The sequence below is a fragment of the Vanrija albida genome (genome assembly GCF_041260175.1).
Source record: "Vanrija albida strain AlHP1 chromosome Unknown contig_2, whole genome shotgun sequence".
Lineage (NCBI taxonomy): Eukaryota > Fungi > Basidiomycota > Tremellomycetes > Trichosporonales > Trichosporonaceae > Vanrija > Vanrija albida.
The window spans coordinates 520,858-539,380 of record NW_027191421.1 but is presented as its reverse complement, the minus strand read 5'-3'; the positions used below and the strand labels follow the sequence as shown (position 1 = coordinate 539,380).

General features: G+C 63.9%; 10 protein-coding genes across 10 annotated transcripts; 5 read left to right on the top strand and 5 right to left on the bottom strand.

The window, feature by feature from the left end:
- Positions 1-78: 78 nt before the first annotated feature.
- Positions 79-2,178, bottom strand: cut23 (Anaphase-promoting complex subunit 8; the record flags this gene model as incomplete). The annotated part of the gene is made up of 6 exons (XM_069350463.1): positions 79-598; positions 642-915; positions 953-1,132; positions 1,171-1,354; positions 1,395-2,034; positions 2,072-2,178. 6 exons carry the CDS (start codon positions 2,176-2,178, stop codon positions 79-81), a joined length of 1,905 nt encoding a protein of 634 aa, XP_069210849.1.
- A 318-nt stretch (positions 2,179-2,496) lies between these two features.
- On the top strand, positions 2,497-4,949 carry PRP4 (U4/U6 small nuclear ribonucleoprotein prp4; the record flags this gene model as incomplete). Its single annotated transcript, XM_069350462.1, has 4 exons — positions 2,497-2,867; positions 2,913-3,358; positions 3,396-4,442; positions 4,495-4,949. The coding sequence occupies 4 exons, from the start codon at positions 2,497-2,499 to the stop codon at positions 4,947-4,949; spliced, it is 2,319 nt and encodes a 772-aa protein (XP_069210848.1).
- Positions 4,950-5,145: 196 nt separating this feature from the next.
- Q8F55_001846 (uncharacterized protein) lies at positions 5,146-5,928 on the bottom strand (the record flags this gene model as incomplete). Its single annotated transcript, XM_069350461.1, has 2 exons — positions 5,146-5,285; positions 5,343-5,928. 2 exons carry the CDS (start codon positions 5,926-5,928, stop codon positions 5,146-5,148), a joined length of 726 nt encoding a protein of 241 aa, XP_069210847.1.
- A 183-nt stretch (positions 5,929-6,111) lies between these two features.
- Q8F55_001845 (uncharacterized protein) lies at positions 6,112-6,669 on the top strand (the record flags this gene model as incomplete). The annotated part of the gene is made up of 2 exons (XM_069350460.1): positions 6,112-6,330; positions 6,574-6,669. The coding sequence occupies 2 exons, from the start codon at positions 6,112-6,114 to the stop codon at positions 6,667-6,669; spliced, it is 315 nt and encodes a 104-aa protein (XP_069210846.1).
- A 214-nt stretch (positions 6,670-6,883) lies between these two features.
- On the bottom strand, positions 6,884-8,152 carry ubc1 (Ubiquitin-conjugating enzyme E2 1; the record flags this gene model as incomplete). The annotated part of the gene is made up of 11 exons (XM_069350459.1): positions 6,884-6,907; positions 6,945-7,007; positions 7,045-7,232; positions 7,283-7,364; positions 7,424-7,465; positions 7,510-7,532; positions 7,580-7,590; positions 7,650-7,741; positions 7,838-7,884; positions 7,936-7,974; positions 8,110-8,152. 11 exons carry the CDS (start codon positions 8,150-8,152, stop codon positions 6,884-6,886), a joined length of 654 nt encoding a protein of 217 aa, XP_069210845.1.
- A 364-nt stretch (positions 8,153-8,516) lies between these two features.
- TRM10 (tRNA (guanine(9)-N(1))-methyltransferase) lies at positions 8,517-9,891 on the top strand (the record flags this gene model as incomplete). Its single annotated transcript, XM_069350458.1, has 2 exons — positions 8,517-8,678; positions 8,746-9,891. The coding sequence occupies 2 exons, from the start codon at positions 8,517-8,519 to the stop codon at positions 9,889-9,891; spliced, it is 1,308 nt and encodes a 435-aa protein (XP_069210844.1).
- Positions 9,892-9,994: 103 nt separating this feature from the next.
- Positions 9,995-10,438, bottom strand: Q8F55_001842 (uncharacterized protein; the record flags this gene model as incomplete). Its single annotated transcript, XM_069350457.1, has 3 exons — positions 9,995-10,190; positions 10,227-10,317; positions 10,351-10,438. 3 exons carry the CDS (start codon positions 10,436-10,438, stop codon positions 9,995-9,997), a joined length of 375 nt encoding a protein of 124 aa, XP_069210843.1.
- A 166-nt stretch (positions 10,439-10,604) lies between these two features.
- Q8F55_001841 (uncharacterized protein) lies at positions 10,605-12,181 on the top strand (the record flags this gene model as incomplete). The annotated part of the gene is made up of 2 exons (XM_069350456.1): positions 10,605-11,300; positions 11,336-12,181. The coding sequence occupies 2 exons, from the start codon at positions 10,605-10,607 to the stop codon at positions 12,179-12,181; spliced, it is 1,542 nt and encodes a 513-aa protein (XP_069210842.1).
- An 82-nt stretch (positions 12,182-12,263) lies between these two features.
- On the bottom strand, positions 12,264-15,208 carry ppk32 (Protein kinase domain-containing protein ppk32; the record flags this gene model as incomplete). Its single annotated transcript, XM_069350455.1, has 7 exons — positions 12,264-13,213; positions 13,252-13,701; positions 13,739-14,119; positions 14,156-14,362; positions 14,400-14,532; positions 14,568-14,864; positions 14,900-15,208. 7 exons carry the CDS (start codon positions 15,206-15,208, stop codon positions 12,264-12,266), a joined length of 2,727 nt encoding a protein of 908 aa, XP_069210841.1.
- Positions 15,209-15,518: 310 nt separating this feature from the next.
- utp13 (U3 small nucleolar RNA-associated protein 13) lies at positions 15,519-18,407 on the top strand (the record flags this gene model as incomplete). The annotated part of the gene is made up of 4 exons (XM_069350454.1): positions 15,519-15,556; positions 15,602-15,752; positions 15,802-16,652; positions 16,688-18,407. The coding sequence occupies 4 exons, from the start codon at positions 15,519-15,521 to the stop codon at positions 18,405-18,407; spliced, it is 2,760 nt and encodes a 919-aa protein (XP_069210840.1).
- Between the last annotated feature and the right edge of the window lie 116 nt (positions 18,408-18,523).

Sequence of the window (18,523 nt, the reverse complement as noted above, 5' to 3'; positions counted from 1 at the left end):
GGCACCAGCATGTATAATGTCCCCACACATCCACGGCGCGTTGACACACAAATTCGCAAAGTTGCATGCAATGACAACCTATGCACCCAGTCCCAGCCTCGCCTCCTTGACGCGCAGCTCGCGCAAAAGCTCGCTCGCCCGATCCCTCTGAGGCGCATTGCTCTGGGCCAGCTTCTCAAGGTACCGTGCCGCGAGGGCCCAGTCACCCCGCTCTTCCGGGAGGGGCGGCTCGCTCTTGCGCCTCGAGGCGACGACGCTGCTCCGCCGTCCCTTGCGGGCAGAGCGCTCTGCCAGCCCGCCGCGCATCTCGTATTCTGCCACGATCATGTAGCTGGGCGCGAGGTCGGCAAACTCTGTCCGCTCGCTCTCGCCTAGGGCGAGCAGCTTGCGGTGGTACTCTGCCGCGTCGCGCGAGTGCATGACACCCCGCGACGCGTCGAGCGTGGCGTGCAGTGATGCCAGCTTGGTAAGAATCTGCGGCGTCTGCGTCTTGTCGGCACCGAGGAGCGCACGAGTATGCGCAGCGATGGCATCCGAGAGACGCCCAAGGCCCTCGTACACTGTTGCGAGGGCCGACCACATGCGGCAATCGTACGGGCTGAGTGGTCAGAAACTGCAACGTGACGCGCTGGGCCTCTTACCGTAGTGACGTCGCCTGGTTGTAGTACTCGATGGCGTACATTGGCATGTCCAGGAGCTCGTACGCCTGTCCGAGGCCATACCATGCTCGGTAGTCCTTCGCATTGACGTCGATCGCCTTGCGGTACGCTTCGATAGCCGCATGCGAGTTCTTGAGCTCGACGAACTCGTGGCCCATTAGAGTCCAGGCGGGGAGGTAGTCGCGGTTGAACATGAGCGCTCGCTTGAAGTAGGTGATTGCCTTGGTGTGGTCCGCGCGTGACGAGTAGTAGTTGCCTGGGATGTCAGTGACGCACGTCAGCGGCGGACCCACCGATCAAACAGCACACTTCAGGCCGGTTGCGGTCGATCTCGGCGTACTCGTGCGCCAGCTTGCCCAGCTTGGCACGTTTGTCCATAACGTAGAGCATGTTGGAGTAGATGTCCACCTCCTCCATGCGGTACGGGTCGGCCTGTTGGACCATGTCAAACTCTTTCTCGGCGGCCTGGAAGTCTGCGTAGGTTAGAGTGAGTGCAAGAGGCCCCACCTACCCCTCTGGTGGTAGTAGACCATCGCACGCTGCGCTCGCAGGTGTACGCTGGTGGGGAAGATGGCCTGGAGCTCCGCAATCATGCTCTGCACGAGGTCTGTTGCAGTGTGCAGGTCGAGCATGACAGCAATGGCAAAGAACGTGAGCATCGGCGTGGAGGGCAGGCTCTCCTTGAGCTCAATGAACTAGCGGGTTAGTGCTGCTTTTACAGAGCGTGCAACCCACTCTATCGGCCGAGTCGACAAGCTGAGCTAGTTGACTCCAACAGCTCCAGTTGTAAGGCCTTTCGCGAATACTCTTGACAAAGCACTCTGTCGCCGCCTGGCGCTGCTCCAATCGCATGTGGAGAAGTCCGCGCAGGTACGTCAGATAGGGGTCCGTGTCGCCGTCAATCTCGTCGAGGATGGAGTTTAGTGCGGGGAAGAGGGCGAGGCGCTCCTGCTTGGTGTCGAGGAAGTGGGGAAGAGACTCTTGCGCCTTGCGATCCGCGGAGAGGTACGCTGCGTAGCACTTGAGGAAGCGCGCGCGCGACCCCTTGGCATTGCGCAGGGTGTGGACAACGCGGTCGAGCTCTCGGATGTCAAAGTAGGACTTGGCGAGCTGGAACTCGTCCTCCTCGAGTACGTCGTCTTCCTCTTCGAGCTCGATACCATGCCTCGTTGTCGAGCGCGAGGGTCCAGGCTCGGCATTCAATCCGCTCCCGCTGAACATCCCCGGCCCGGGAGACGGGAGGAACTCGCCCAGCGATGGCCGGGGCCCAGCGCGGGGCGGGGAAGAGAGACCGAACTGCTGCGTTGGTGGGGAGAATGGGAGGTATGGTGACGTGCGATACTCCTTTGGTAGCGAGGTGAGCAGTTCGGACGCCCTGTGGTGTCAGTGGGAGCCGGGTTCACCTTCCCTACCACTTGGCAGCGACGAGCAGTCCGCGGTCCTTGAGCTCACGAATGGTCACGCGGATATCGTGCGCCATTTGGATCTTGGTCGCCGCTGATAACGGTGGTGGCGACATTGTGAGTGAAGTTGGGGTGAAGGACGAGGGTTTTGTGATGTGATGGTGCTCTGTCGTTGACTTTGTTGTTGTCGCGCGCGTCGTCCTGGTGCACCTGGCGAACTGATGGAGGTGCCTGGCGGTGACCACGTGGAATTGATCCCGTCGCCGCCAACCATCCACCCCATTCAACTCGATCCATCATTGCCCAAGCCACTTGAACACCTCTCCATCCTCCTGCTCCCTCCCCCAGACTCTCCAAAGCACGCCGACTTTTGTGTCAGAGCGGGCCAAACCACACGTAAAACTCCCTTACCGAGAGTCAGACGTTTCTCACACATGCCACCACAGCCGACCGCAGGAACAAAACGGCCGCACGATGACGGATCAGCGGCGGACAGCAGGCGCGACCGGCCGCGCGATTGGCGCGACGAGCACCTGAGCGAGAGGAACGGCAACGGCAGGTCGGACCGTACAGACAGCAGGGACTATGACCGGTCATCACCTCGGCGCGACTACTACAGCCGAGACCGCTCGCACTACGACCGCGACCACCGCGACGACCGGCGGCGTGGATACGACGACCGCGGGGGCCAGCGAGACAGCAGGGAGTATCGTGATCGTGATCGTGACAGGGTTGGCTTTCCCCAGCGTGGAGCGCGGCCTCGGGACGATCAAGACTCGCGCCGCGGTGGCAAAGAAGAGGGAGAGTGAGTGGAGTGCTGGTGAATGAGCTGGGAGCTGACTGGATCTAGAATCGATTCACCACCCCGATCTGCTTCTCCTCAACGCCGGCGACCAAGCCCGTCTCGTGTCGAGCGCGAGCGCGAACGCGAACGCGAGCGTGTGTCGTCGCCGCGCAAGAGCGGATTCCCCTCAATCAGTGTGCCGCCCGCACAATCTCGTGGTGAGCCGTCAAAGGCGCCGCGCCCCCCTGTCCCTAGTGTGTTTGAATCAGCAGCTCCGCCTGCGTCCGCGGCTCCTCCCGTTGAGGATGAGCCAGATGTCGTCGAGGAGGAAGAGGACGAGGAGGCCAAGCTAGAGGCCAAGAGGAAGAGGCGCGAGGCCATTATGGCCAAGTTCCGCGTCGGCGAGGGAAGCAAGCCACCGCTCCCCGCCTCTGTCTCTTCACCCAACCCCGATGGTGGCTTGGACAGTGTGACGAGTGCCGGGATTGCGACAGGTGTCAACACCGAAACAGGTAAGCTAGCCACTTAAGGGAGTGCAGCTAACGCCAGGCGCGACGCCGTTGCTCAAGCAGCTGGGGACGCGGTCTGTCACAGGAGCTGGAACGCCGATCGGACACCAACCTTCGTTGGCGTCGACACCATTGGGGAAAGACTTCGACCTCGAGAAGCACGGCGAGCAGGGGACAGAGAACAAGGACGGCGTATCGGCTGCCGACTACGACCAGTCCCGCGAGGACGACCGTCGCAAGGACCCTGCGGCCAAGCCCGCACCTCCTGCTGAGGATGAGTGGGAGGAGGTTGAGATTGAGGTGGAGGAGGAAGACGACGACGTCGACATGTTCGCGGCGTTCGGCGACGAGGAGCCGGTCAAGAAGATGCGCAAGGTCAAGGTGCGAAGGCGCAAGGTGGCGAACGGCGACGGCTTCATCGAGATTATCGACAAACCAAAGTCGAATGCTGCGGCTGTGCTCGAGGTGGTCGACAATGTGGACGACACGGAGGGCTACTACCGCATCACGCCAGGCGAGCTCATGGACGACGGCCGCTACGAGTTGACATACACCCTCGGCAAGGGCATGTTCTCTGCTGTCGTCAAGGCCAAGGTCCTCAAGGCTGTTGGTCAGGAGCGGAGACAGGATGTCGTCGGCAAGGAGGTCGCCATCAAGCTTATGCGCTCGCAAGAGAGCATGTATGTCGCGGGACGCAAGGAGGCGCAGATTCTCAAGCTGCTCAACGACGCCGACCCCGAGGACAAGAAGCACATTGTTCGGATGGAGCGCACGTTTGAGCACAAGGGCCACCTGGCGATTGTGACCGAGAGCCTGAGCATGAACCTGCGCGACGTGATCAAGCGTTTCGGCAAGGATGTCGGTCTCAACATGCGTGCGGTGCGCGCCTATGCGCATCAAATGCTGCTGGCGTTATCCCTCATGCGAAAGTGCAATATTGTCCACGCGGATATCAAGCCGGACAACGTGCTGGTGTCGGAGAACAAGGCGGTGCTCAAGGTGTGTGACCTGGGCACTGCGGCGGATGTTAGCGAGGGCGAGGTGACGCCGTATCTGGTGTCGCGTTTCTACCGTGCTCCCGAGATTAGTAAGTGGTGTGGGGGTGGGAGTGTGGCCGTGGCAACGCTGACAGCATTTAGTTCTTGGCCTGCCGTACGACTTTGCCATCGACGTGTGGGCGATCGGGTGTACGCTGTTCGAGCTGTACACCGGCAAGATTCTCTTCCCTGGGCGGAGCAACAACCACATGCTGCTGCTCATGATGGAGGTCAAGGGCAAGATTCCGCACCGCATGATCAAAAAGTCGTCGCTGGGCAACATGCACTTTGACGAGAACAACAACTTTATCAGCATCGAGAAGGACCGGATCACCGGGGCGGACGTTGTCAAGACGCTCACGATCAGCAAGGCGACTCGGGACATGCGGTCGAGAATCATGCCGCATTCGTCTGTGCAGGCCAAGATGAAGGAGGACGAGTTGAAGCAGCTGCAGGCGTTTGTTGATCTGCTTGACAAGTGCCTGCAGCTGGACCCGGTGCGGCGGATCTCGCCGCGCGAGGCGCTGCTGCACCCGTTCTTTGCTGGAAAGGTGTAGGGGGTTGGGGGGATGGGGGGGGGGCAGGGGGTCTAGATGAGTATACGGCGGCAAATGGTAGCAAGATGATAGCAAGGTAGCAAGATGGCAAGAGGATACCTAGATGATAGCAAGTAGCAAGAGGGTATGCTAGTACAAGCGGTGCGCAAGCGGTACAACAGTCAAGAGAACGGTTCTATGGCCGGTGCGAGGGGGTCTATGGCTCGGTGCCCAGGACCCACTGGCCGACGACCGAGTCGTCTCCGCCGACGCCCATCTCGGGGTGGAGCATGACGGTGCGGATGAAGCGCTGTAGGCGGGGTCTGCGCTCTTCGAGGAACTCTGGCTGGAACTTTGCTGCGGGCGCGTGAGCGGCCTCGCTCCCTCGCTCCGTCGTAAGCCCAACCAACTCACACATGTGGTTCTTGCCCGGCAGCGGGGGTATCGCCTGCTCGAGATGCGGAAACGCGCGGCACAAGCTCGCGCGGAGGCGGCAGAACTCTGTATACCTCCTGAGGATGGTCACCTCGCCGCCGGTGCGCAGGGCCACGACGATCTCGTACACGACGTACGCGCCGAGCCTAGCCCCGGGAGGAAAGTCGCGCCCGCCCACGACCTGCCAGCCGCGGATGGCGACCTCCTGCGCGAAGGGCGCGGCGCCGCTCCCGACGCTGACCGTGATGCCGGAGGGCGAGGGCGGCCGGCGCAAGGCCCAGCGCGCGAGCGGGCGGTCCCGTGAGGCCTGGGGCGCGCCCCAGACGTGTACCTTCGGCGGCTGGAGGCCCAGGCTGTCGGCCACGCTCTCGGCTAGCGAGACCTTGTCCTTCTGCCCCGAGGGGGGAGAGGCGCGCGGCGCGCCGACGCACAGCTCGGCGAGTCGCCGCAGGCCCGTCGAGGGCGCCGCGGGCTCGGGCGCCGCCTCCTCGTCGTCTGAGGGGAGCTCGGGCGACGGGCTGGGCGGGAGGCGCTCGAGCGTGGATGTCGAGCTCGCTGCCTCCATTGTTGTGTGTGCGATGGCGACGGCCCCAAGTATCTTTGGCCTCGAGTTGTACCCTCCGTCGCCATCGGGCAGGTCCCGACGTCATGCGGGGCACTCTCCCACGGTCGCCCCCACCGCCGCCGACATTGCCGGCCAAACGCGCAGACATCTTGCTCAACTTGCTCGACAACACACCACAACACCATGGTCTTCGGCTGGGGCTCATCAAAGCCAGAAGCGGCGGCGGAACCCGTCGCGCCGTCGCGCGAGCAGCGTGCAAAGTGCTGGAGCACGCGCGACGCCTACTTTGCCTGTTTGGACCAGCACGGCGTCGTGCAGCCCGGCGACGGCGAGCTCGGCGACAAGCAGGGCTTCTGTGCCGCCTTTAGGAAGGAGTATGAGGGCAGCTGTGGGCGTAGTTGGGTGAGTTGGACGAGCGCTGCCGGCGCGAGTGGGCGGGCGGCGGTGGTGGGCTGCGGCGCGGTGCCGGCTGCCGGCTGCGCTCACGCGTCGTCGTGCGGCCCGTCGGCGATACCTCCTGCACAGCCGCGTTTCCGCTGCCATTGTACACTGCACTGCATGCAGACGCAGGCCCAGCCCATCACTCAACTACCACCTCCACCGCCCTCCTCTCACCGCTCGGCCCGCTGACCCCTCCCCCCCCAGATCGAGTACTTCAACAAGCGCCGCGTCCTCGAGATCCGCCAGCAAAAGACGCTCGAGGCCGCAGAGAAGCAGCGCCAGGAGGCCGCCAGGCGATAGGCACTACCACGGCCACACCGCGCCCACCATCGCCCATGTACCACCGCACCGCCGCACCACTCTCAATACATGCCCACCGGTCATGTCATAATCTTCATGAGCCTCGTGTCTCTATGACACAAGGAATGCTAGTATGTGTACACAGGCTCGATGCTCAAGTCGGGGTCGGGTCAGCTCCGGGGGCAGTGTCAGATGCGCCGTGCCGGCGACGGCACTACTTGAGCAGCTCCTCAATAACCTGCTGTCAGCAAGCCGCACCACACGACCCCACCCACAGTGTTCTCGTTGATGTTGGACACGTTGTTGCCGCGGTAGTTCATGCGCTTCAGCGTGGCAATCTGGAGAGTTAGCCTCGCCATGAGCCTCACAACTCACCACAGTCGCGCGCTCAAAACCCATGTCGGTGAATTTGACAACGCTCGCCTCTGACAGCCCGGCGAGCTCGGCGTCCGTCGCCGGCTTGTCCGACTGCCGCTTGGTCGCCGGTGCCTGCGCGTACGACTGCGCCCAGTGCTTGGCTGTCGCGTTGAAGCTGTCGCGTGATGCCAGGAAGTGCTTGGCCACTGCGGCGAGTCAGAATGGGCTAACGTCGAACGTCGCCTAGCCCACTCACCCTCAGCATCCTGGGGGTCGTTCGGCTCTGGGCTGCATAGCAGCGACTGGAGCGAGATGAGCGTCGACTTGAGCGTAAGGACCTGTGGGTGTCAGCGAAGCATAGGTGGCGGGCCGAGCCCAGCCCGAGCCGTCAACGCACTGGCGACCACTTGTCTTTCAGAATGTCGAGGCAGATGGCACCCTGGGGTGTGAGCAGCGATCACACGAGCGGTAGGCAGGACTCACGCTTGCCGAAGAGATGTTGGGGTCTTACGGCAGGGTAAGTGGATGCTCGGCGACTCATTCAGCTACTCACGATACACCTTCCTGGCGGCCGTCAGCAATGCTCGCGCGCTCGTGACGCCCTGGCCCTCGTCGCAACTCACGTGATAAACTTCATCTTGACAGGCTCAAAGGGGTACGAGTCGGGGATGACAATGTCGACCTCATAGTAGCCGCCCTCGTACGGGGTATCGCTCTGGGCGAGAGTGTGAGCACGGCTCCGATTGTGAGGCCCACAATCGTCTGAGCGAGAGCAGCACGCCTTGCCCTCGCTCAGACCTGCTCAACTCACTGGGCCAGGGAACGCGCCGATGAGGTGGAATGGGTTGTTATCGACAACTGCACGCGACCGTTAGCTGAGGCGGCGGCTGAGTTCGCCAGCTAACGCACGCTCAATCGTGATCTGCGAGTCCTTGTCTTGCTGGCATGCTGCTGGTGTCAGACGATTCACAACAGGGGGGAGGCGCAAGCGCGGACTCGGTGCTGGCATCGGCCACCACGGGGAGACGGCGCTACCCGATGGTGGGTGTCCGAGACGTCGCGTCGCCGCGCTGACGTACGTACCCCTGATTTCCTTTTGCACTCGTCGGAGGCGTGCGTCGGACATGGCGATGAGAGTGGAGTGGGTGTGTTGAGAAGAGTGAGGAAGGGAGGAGGAGGAGAAGAGTGAGAGGTGGGAGGAGGAGCAGTGGCGTAATGTATCCTTTGTCGATCTATCTAGAACCGGACGAGTAGGTAGTTAGAGGTCGTCGTCGTCGTTGTCAAAAGAGTTACGACTCATTTCAATCCGCAGGTTATCTCTATTGTTAATCAGCACGAGCTCCACCCAATCACACTCGCGACCACCGTGGGAAACCAGCAAGGGGCCATCAACCCACCAAGTCTGAATTTCGGGCGGGTGCGATGCGATGGGCGCCCGCCGTCTTCCTCGCATCGACAACAACAACAATAACAATAACAACGCAACGGCGATGAGCGACGAGCACGAAACGGTAGCCGTCGCCGTCATAGAGACGCCCCAGCCGGAGGCCGAGCCCTCCGAGGTCGGCTCGGCCCCCGGCGACACCGCTGCCGAGGCAGGACCATCCACCCCGCAGTTATCAAAGAACCAGCAAAAGAAGTTAGCCAAAAGAGTATGTCCAGATCGCCTTCCCTGCCTTCCTCGGCTGCCTTCCTTCAGCGCCGCCACTGACCCCACAGGCCAAGTTCGAGTCGCACAAGCTGGAGAAGCGTGCCGCCGAGCGCATACGCCGTCGCGAGCGCACGCAGGCGCTCAAGGCCGGCTACGAGGCGGGCACGCTGAGCGACGCCGACAAGGAGATCTACGAGCGCGGCCTCGAGCTCAAGCGGCGGGCCAAGGCCAACGTCAACGAGGCGGCCACAGTGTGGCCCGGCGGCGTAGTCATCGACTGCGGCTTCGACGAGCTCATGACCGAGCAGGAGATCACAAGCATGAGCGGCCAGTTGACCTACGTCTACTCCGCCAACCGCACGGCGCCACGCCCGTTCTCCTCGGTCATGTTCACCAGCTTCTCGCCCGAGATCAGCCCGCGTCTCTGGGAGAAGATGACCAAGACCAACTGGGACCGCTGGAACCGCATGCACTTCTGGGCTGAGGACGTCGGCGTGCTGGCTGGCGAGCTGGGGAAGGAGAAGGCGGAGGGAGGGGAGGTTGAGGCGGTGGCAGAGAATGGGGACGCTGAGGCGGCGGAGACGCGGCCTACACGGAGCAAGAAGACCAAGGTCGGCTCGAACGGCGCGCCAAACGACACGGCAACGCTGCTTGCGGCACTCTCGGGCCCACACCTGCCACCAACGCTGCCAGCGACACACAAGCTCGTCTATCTATCGGCCGACGCCGACGAGGAGCTCACGACGCTGGCCGAGGACGAGGTGTACGTCCTCGGCGGTATTGTCGACCGCAACCGGCACAAGGTGGGTATCTCAACTCCGAAGAACCACCCGCTCATGTCCCAGATGCTGTGCCAGAACAAGGCCGACAAGCTCAACATCCGCACTGCCCGCCTCCCGATCGGCACGTTCATCGAGAACCTCCCGACGCGCAAGGTGCTCACGGTGAACCAGGTGTACTCGATCCTGGTGCAGTACCTCGCTTTACAGGACTGGGCGGCGGCGTTCGAGGCCGTCATCCCGCAGCGCAAGTTCTTTGGCAGCAAGCAGGAGCGCAAGGCGAGCAAGCGCAAGGCCGAGGGCACGCCGGACGCCGAGGCCGAGGGTGATGAGGACGCCGAGGGAGAAGAGGCTGAAGACGGCGACGAGGAGCATATACTCCTACCCGCGCCGGCCATGGAGGTCGACGAGGAGGAGGTGGCGAACAATGCGTAACCTATACGATTAGATAGTCGAGTCATACCAGTCAGCATGCAGCAGGTGCCATGTCCGTCCATGCAATCTAGTCTACAGAGTGGTGTGTATCCCCCAACGCGCCCTACGCGCCCTGCTGCTTCTCGCGCGCGATGCGGTAGTACTCCTCCTGCTTGCGCAGCTCTTCCTCCTTCTTGCCCGAGAGCTTGATGAGCTTTTCTTTCCGCTGCTGGAGGAGGGCCTCGACGGCGAGGCGGCCCTTCTCGGAGCGGTTGGCGATGTAGTCTAGCTTGAGCGCGTCGATGCGGTCGACCGACATCCTGCATGCGTCAGCGCCGCCACAGCTACCCACTCACTCGTCCTTGATACACGCGTTCATGGCCTTGAACGGCGCGGCGCAGACAAACGGCTGGGTGAACGTCCGCCCGGCGCAGCACTCTGCAAACTCTGGAGGTTAGCCCCGCCGGCGACCCGACCCACTCTTGACGTAGTCGTCGCACGCCTTGAGCGCCTCGCTCTTGGCCGCCGTCTCGATCTCCTCCTCTTCCCGGCGGGACAGGGCCTCCATTGTGCTGGCTGGTGTAGTGGGCGATGTCGAGTGCCGCCGGACGTGCCGAACTCAAGAAATCTCGGCAAGGCCGGCAGGTGGCGAGATTTGGGCCCGCGAACCCAAGCCGTTATGACGAAAGAATTTCCGGCCACTTTGTTGTTGTTGTTCGTCTCAACTTCATCACATGCCCGGCCACCCGCTGCCCCCAAGACCAAACTTCGCCGCGGCGCCGTCCGCGCCCGCCGGCCCGTCGAAGCGCGCCGCGCCCGGCTCGTCGCGCCAGCCACAGGCGCAGCAGCCGACCCAATACAACGCGGCCGGGGGCTACAACGCCGCTGGGGGATACCCGTACGCTGCGGCGGGCTACAACGCGTCCGGAGGGTACCCGTACGCTGCGGCGGCGTACTACCCGCAGTACAACGCGGCGGGCGGGTACCCCGGCTACAGTTACGGGCAGGCGCTCTTCGGCGCGGGGCAGGCGGCGACGCCAGAGGGCTACGCCTACTCGAGCACGTACAATGCCGCTGCGGCCGCGCCGCCTGGCCCCTCGGCGCCGGCCCCAAAGCGCGCGCGCACGACCTTCCCCGCGGCCTCAGGCGCGCCGCAGGCGTGGCGCAACTGCTCGCAGCCGGGGTGCAAGTACACCGGGCCGGGCGACGCCGTCGCGCTGCACGAGCAGGACCGGCACCTGATCTACCCGGCCGACTACAGGCCGGAGCGGAGCGAAGAGGAGGAGAAGTACCTCGCGGCGCGGGCGGCCGGCGCGCGCGCGCCAGTCATCGCCGGGACGGGGATCCGGCTCGAGACGGACGAGGACATCGAGAAGTGGCGGGCCGAGCGGCGCGCCAAGTGGCCCACTGCGGCGCGGGTTGCCGAGCGGGTGAGTGGGAGAGGAATGGGTAGAGCTCACGGCAGAAAGCAGAGATCGACGCGGCGATCGCGCGCGGCGAGAACCCGCACAAGGCGCGCCGGGCGGCCGACCCCGCGCGCGCTGCGGAAGACTGGGGCCGCGAGGCTGTCGATCGCGGCGACGGGGGCCGGGGGAGGGGGAGGGAGCGCGGACGGGGGCGCGGGGCGCGCGGTGGCGGCCGCGGCGGGCGTGCGCTGCCTGACGCCAGGCCGAAGCCCGAGGCCAAGGAGAAGGGCGCGTTGGTGGGGTACGCGAGCGACGCGTCGTCGTCGTCGTCTTCGTCGTCTTCATCCTCGTCGTCAGACTCGGACTCGGACGACGACAGCGACGACGACACCAAGCCAGCCGAGCCCGCCCCCGCGCCCGCCCCGCCCCCCGACACCCGCCCGCCCTGCAAGTTCTTCGCCAGGAACGGCAAGTGCAAGAACGGCGACCGCTGCCGCTTTGCACACACGACCTCGGCATCAGCGCCGACGCCCGCGCCGGCGGCCGGCCCGAAGCCGCCGCGCGCGCCAGCACCGAAGAAGCCAGGCGCGTTCGCCCGCCCGTCCATGCTCGGCGCGCTGCTGGCCCACCCGATCGAGAACACCCTGTCGCAGTTGACGCAGACGATCCGCTTCCTCGCTGCCAACGACTTTTTGCGAGGCGTCGAGGTGCGCCCTGGGCAGGCGGAGGAGGAGGCGCGGGAGCGGGGCAAGATTGTTGTCGAGGAGGGCGACGCAGAGCAGGTGGCTGCGGTTGACGGCGAGCAGGTGGCCGCGGTTGACGGTGAGCAGGTCGCCGCGGTCGACAGTGAGCAGGTCGCCACCGAGGACACCGCGGCAGAGCAGGCACCAGCCCAGGCTACATAGTTGCTTGGCATAGCATATGGCATCAGTGTACAACGCCGTCGCATTCGTGCATGCCACGATGTGCTAAGATTACATCTACCCCCTACTTGAGCGGGTCAAAGTCCCCCCAGTCGGATTTTGACGCCTGCCCGCTGCCCCAGGCAGGTTTCGGCGCCGCCGTCGGCTGCATGAGGCCCGAGGTGAAGCCTGGGGGCGGGCGCGCGGCGGGTGCGGCGGTCGCTACGGGCTGAAGAGGCTGGCCGTACGACGGGGCTATTGGCGGGGGCACGGCCGAGAAGGACGGCTGGGCGGGGAACGCGGCCTGCGCTGACGACGGGGGCGAGCGTGTCGGCTGCAGTGGCGCCCCGAACGACGCGTACGTCGGCGCCTTGGGTGCCGGCGCCTGCGGCTGCAACGACAGGTTGTAGTTTGGCCCAGAGGACGGTGCTGATGGCTGACTCGCCAGCGATGGCGAGAGCGACGTGCTGCTCGCGCCAAACGACGGGAGACGCTGCGGCTGCGCCGGCGCCGTCGCGCCGAAGGATGGCAGGCGCTGTGGCTGTGCTGGCGCCGTCGCACCGAAAGACGGCAGGCGCTGCGGCTGCGGCGCCGCGTCGAACGCCGACGCGTTGAACGACGAGCTCGGGATGGCGCGTGCCTTCAACTTGCCGCCCGTGGCTCGCGACGGTGGCGACGCCGGGGCCGCTGGTGCCGAGGCCAGGTTCAAGCCGGGGAAGCTCGACTCGAGATCGGCCGTGCTGTCCATACCCCACCCGTCGTCGCCCCACGGGTCGAGGGACGCCGGCGCCGCGGCGGACGACGACGCTCCTCCCGACGCCTGGCCCTTGACCAGCGCTTCAAAGTCCACCTCTCCCGACGCTCCCACACCGTTAAAGTCGAAGGACGCCCCGTCTGTGGTGCCGTTGCCGAACGCGTTGGTCTGCTCCTCCATCTTGCGCACTTCACGTAGGTGCTGGCTGTGCTCCTTCTCCACGCGCGCGCCGAGCGTCTTGATAACGTGCATGAAGCGGCCGAACTGGTCGGCATTGAGCACTGAGTGGGTTAGCAAGCGTTGATCTGTGATAACCCACATGGCCCCATCGACATTGCCCACAGCTGAGGAAGGACGAGCGTGGCGATCGCCTCGAGGCTGACCTTCTGGCCCATAGCCTCTTGGACCGACAGCGTCGCCATGGTGACGGCGGGCTCCTTGGTCTTGATCTTGGCGAGGAGGGGGACCAGCTTCGTGGTCAAGGTCGTGGCGTCGAGCGTCGCCACCATGGAGCGGAAACAGTCAAGCGTCTGCACCTTGACCGACAAGATGCGGGTGCGGGTAAACAGAATGGCCACCTTGACGAGCAGCACGTTCTGCACCGTGCCATAGTCGAGAATCTCGGTGAGGTGCGGGACGGCCTTCAAGACGCGCTCCTGCACTGACAGGTGCTCGCTCTCCAGCGAGTTGTAGATCAGAGGCATAACGCTTTCGCGGAAAACCTGGGGTGAGGTCTTCTCCTCAAACAGGGTGAGATTCTCAAGAAGAGCTGTGGTGTGAGTGGATTGCACGCCGGAGTCACTCACTGAGCATGTTCTGCATTGGGTCCTTGAGAGCGAACAGTGGCTGGAGCTTGGGCAGGACTGTCGCAAACTCCTCCTTGGACAAGCTCTTCGAGATCTCAAACACGTTGGGGAGGATGAAGGCCAGGAGGTACGGGTCCTTCATCTCCTCGAGCAGACTGAGCAAGATCTTGCCCTTTTTCAAGCGCGCAGAGAAGGTGGGGAGAACGCGGACGAGGCCGCGGAGGAAGGTTGCCTTTTCTTCACGTGGCTTGGATGCGAAGGTCGTGGGATCCAAGAAGTTGAGGGTAGAGATGGCGAGGGAGGAGAAGAAGGGGTGAGTTGCCAGCGAGGCGAGGGAGACGCGCCCGTTGGCATTGCGTGTGAGTAATCGTGGGAGGAGGTCTGGCGGGTTAGCGACGTGTCGATAATGCAACCCACCCTTGAGCTCGTTGCTGCTCCGCTCCCATCGCGGTCCGCGCGCAAACTCGCGCCGCACAAGACCACCGTCGGCGTTCTCCCGCAGGCTCTGCAGCGAGCCACGGTTCGCAAACGGCGGCTTGCCGATGTGAACGGCGTACAGGACACATCCGAGCGAGTACAGGTCGTTGGCAGTGCTCAGTTGCTGGTCGATGGCGTACTCGGGTGCTGCGTGTCAGTTACTGAAGCTCTGTCAGCAACTCACCTAGATAGTCGAGCTTCCATTGCACCTGCGGCGGCAAGCGGCCGTCGACCTCGGGGTACTGCGCGCGCGTGGGGTTTCCGTCTGTCCCCAGTAGCGGCGTGGTGTATTGCAGGCCAGAGAGCTTCCAGTCGCCCTGGCGGGTTAGCGTTGCCCATGACCGCAACCCACCTTGGCATTAATCAAAATCGCATCGGGGTTGAGATTCAAGTGCACGCTCTTGGCCTGCTGGTGCAGGAACCCAAGTCCCTTGGCAATCTGCAGAGTTCCCTTCTGGATCTCAACCTCGTCGAGATCGACCTCGCCAGTGTCGTCGCTCCGCCCCTTGCCGCTCTTGGCCGCCGCGATGAGGTTGCCGAGCGTGGCTGTGACGGTTTCCGTGACGAACGTGAGCTCTGAGCGCGACTCCTCGAGCGGCTCGACCATGTGCAGAATATCGGGATGGCGGAGGCGGGAGAGGGACGTCGCCTGGAGCGTCAGCCGCGACCGGACGACGACCTTACCTCCTTCTTGAGCTGCTCGACAACATAGTCGCGGCCCGATCTCAGCCCGTCGAGCACCTTCTTCTCAAAGACCCAGACGCTGACGTCCTTTCCGGTCGTCTTGTGTGTCGCCGCGAGCACCTTCCACAGGCCGGCGTTGAATGGCTTCGCGTGCGCTGATGCCCCTGGCCCGGGGGACGAGCGGCCGGACGAGGGGCCAATGCCGGGCAGCGTCGTCGACGACGAGGACGGCGACGGCCCGGCCGAGTGCAGCGTATACGCTGAGAGGGTCGACGACTTGCCAAAGAGGCTTGACGCGACCGACAGCATAGCGGGGGTGGTGGTGGTATGGACAAGATTGAGTGAGATGGACGGTTGTGTTGTCGGGTCGTGTGGGTGTGACGCGCCAGCAACCACCGTAGCCGGCGTCGGTGGCTGCATGGCTGCCCGTGCCTGACGATTCGACGCCGAGTTTATTCGACCACCCCAGATAAAGAAAGTTGAGGACGGCAATGTTCAGGCGAGATTGAGACGCTGCAGACCTTCAACAACACCAACTGCATAGCGACTACTCGGCAACGACACCTCGCACGACCCTCTCAACACAGAGGCGCAGAGGTATCAACACAGTCGTGCAACCATGAACGGCACAACGTCCAAGCGCGAGCTCAAGTCGAGGTGAGCAGCTCCAATCCCATCTCCATCTCGTCGCTGACCCCCCAGCTTCCGCGCGTCCCCGAGCTCGATCAGGCCGCTGTACACCGGCGGCCCTGTCCTCCTCACGCGTGATGGCGAGTGGCTCATCACAACCATGGGCGAGGAGGTTGTCGTGACCGAGGTCCGCACCGGCCTCGGCGTGGCGCGAGTCAAGGGCGTGAGTGTGGCCTCGCTCAGCTCGGAAGTCAGTTTGCTGACAGTTACAGGACACAACCCCCATCACTGCGCTCGCACTCTCGTACCACACCTCACCGCCGACCCTCGTTACGTGCCACCAGAGCAATACGATCCGCTATTACCCCCTGCCTGAGGCTCTGCCGACGACGCCAAAGCCCCCATTCCTGCAGTACACGCGTGCGCTGCCTCGCGCTTCGGGCGCGCCTATACTTGTCGCGGCGGTGTCGCCCGACGCGACTCTCCTGGCGACTGGTTCATCAGATGGCATCGTCAAGGTGTGGGACCTGGCCGGCGGATACGTCACGCACATGTTCCGCGGGCACGGCGGTCCGGTCTCAGCGCTGGCCTTCTCGTTCCCGTCGACTGGCGAGGAGCGTCAGCGCATGGAGCTGTGGACTGGATCGACCGACACCAAGGTCCGCGTGTTCGACCTGCGCGATGCTGGTGCGCGGGTTGTTGTTGCCGGCGGCAGCGGGGCCGCCAAGCCTAAGGCCGTGCTCGAGGGGCACGTGAGCGTCGTCCGCGGCATCGCTGTCACCGAGGACGGAAGGTTCGCCATCACCGGCGGCCGTGACAAGGTCGTGCTTGTCTGGGATCTGGGAGACCAGAAGGAGGCGTCGAGCAAGGGCAAGGGCGCGGGACCGAAGATTGTCCAGACGCTGCTGGCCAACGAGCAGGTCGAGGCGTGTGGTCTTCTGCCAAGGGATCAGGCCGTTGTCGGTGGCAGCACCGGACGGCTGTTGTGCTACACTGCTGGTGACGCCGGGACGGTCAAGGTGTGGGATGTGCTCAAGGCGGCCGAGGTCGCGACGATGAAGGGAGTGGAGGGCGTCGATGAGGACGATGACGAGGACGAGCAGCGGGGTGTGATTGCAGTATTGTGAGTAGTGTGAGATGCGCCGAGCTGACCCCCAGGTACGACGCAACAACTGCCTCGCTCGTGTCGGTCCACGCCGACCAGAACATCATCTTCCACTCGCTCGCCACGTTCAGCACGACACGGCAAATCGTCGGCTTCAACGACGACATTGTCGACACCGTGTTCCTCTCGTCCAACGGACAAGAAAGCACACACGTTGCCCTGGCCACAAACTCGTCACTCGTGCGGATATACTCGACGTCGGCGTTTGATGCGCGCCTGCTCTCGGGCCACCGGGACATGGTGCTGTGTCTGGACAAGTCGGCCGACGGGCGCTGGCTCGTGACGGGCTCCAAGGACCGGACAGCACGGGTGTGGGTCCCGTCGTCTTCGTCGAGCGGGTGGAAGTGCATTGCTGTGTGCGAGGGCCACACCGAGGCGATTGGCGCGGTGGCACTCAGCCGCAAGGCGGACGACTCTGGACGGTTCCTCTTCACTGCAAGCCAGGACCGTACCATCAAGATGTGGGACCTGACGGCATTGTCCGTCGACGACGGCGACGACGACGAGGAGCCATTCAAGGCGCGCTCGCTTGCCACGCTCCGCATTGCCGACAAGGACATCAACTCGCTTGACATTGCGCCAAACGACCGGTTCCTCGTCTCGGGATCGCAGGACAAGCTCGTCAAGGTGTTTGAGATTGACTTTACGCCTTCGAGCGCGGGTGCGTCAGGAGGTGTGAAGCACATTGGCACATGCAAGGGCCATCGCCGCGGTGTCTGGGCCGTCAAGTTCAGCCGCAACGACCGCATTGTCGCATCGGGCGCGGCCGACCGGACCATCAAGCTATGGAGCCTCGACGACTTTGCGTGTCTCAAGACGTTTGAGGGACACACCAACTCTGTGCTCCGTGTCGACTTTTTGACGTCGGGCGCGCAGCTCGTCTCGTCGGCCTCCGACGGGCTGGTCAAGCTGTGGAACATCCGCGACGAGGAGTGCGTCGCCACGCTCGACAACCACGAGGACAAGGTGTGGGCGCTCGCCGTGTCGCCCGACGAGCGCACGCTCGTGTCGGCCGGCGCGGATTCCGTCGCAACGTTCTGGGAGGACTCGACCGAGGTCGAGCAGGCCGAGAAGAACGCGGCGCTCGTCGCCGCCGTGCAGTCGGAGCAAGACTTCAACAACTACCTCAGCCTCAAGGACTACCGCCGGGCGATCGGCCTCGCGCTCGCCATGTCCCAGCCCGGCCGCCTGCTCTCCCTCTTCCGCACGGTGCTCGCCTCGGCCTCCCCGGCAGACGTCGACATCGACGGTGAGGACACGGGCGCGGCGACGGGCTCGGCCGAGGTTGACGAGGTGATCCGCACGCTGCGGCCCCTCGACCTCGTCCGCCTGCTCAAGCACGTGCGCGACTGGAACGCGAATGCCAAGACGAGCTTTGTGGCCCAGGGCGTGCTCAACGCCATCTTCCGCCTCCGCTCGCCCGAGGACATTCTCCAGGCGTTTGAGACGACGACCAAGCCCGAGGTCGAGGAGGAGGACGATGACGACGACGACGAGAGCGACGACGAGGCGGCCGCCGAGGCAAAGAAGAAGGCGGCCAAGGCGATCGCGCCCACCATCTCGATGCGCGAGCTGCTCGACGGCCTCATCCCCTACTCTGAGCGCCATCTCGCCCGCGTGGACCGCCTCGTCCAGGAGAGCTACATGCTCGACTATACCATCAGCGAGATGGACGGCGGCGTGTTTGGAACAGAGCTCATCGAGGTGGATTAGGATTAGAGTCATCATATGCATCATCATTTCGGCAGGCCACGAGATTACGCCATGTTTGCTACGCTATCAGTGCAACAGAGAACGGGTGATGTATACAGGGTACGTGTACAGATTCA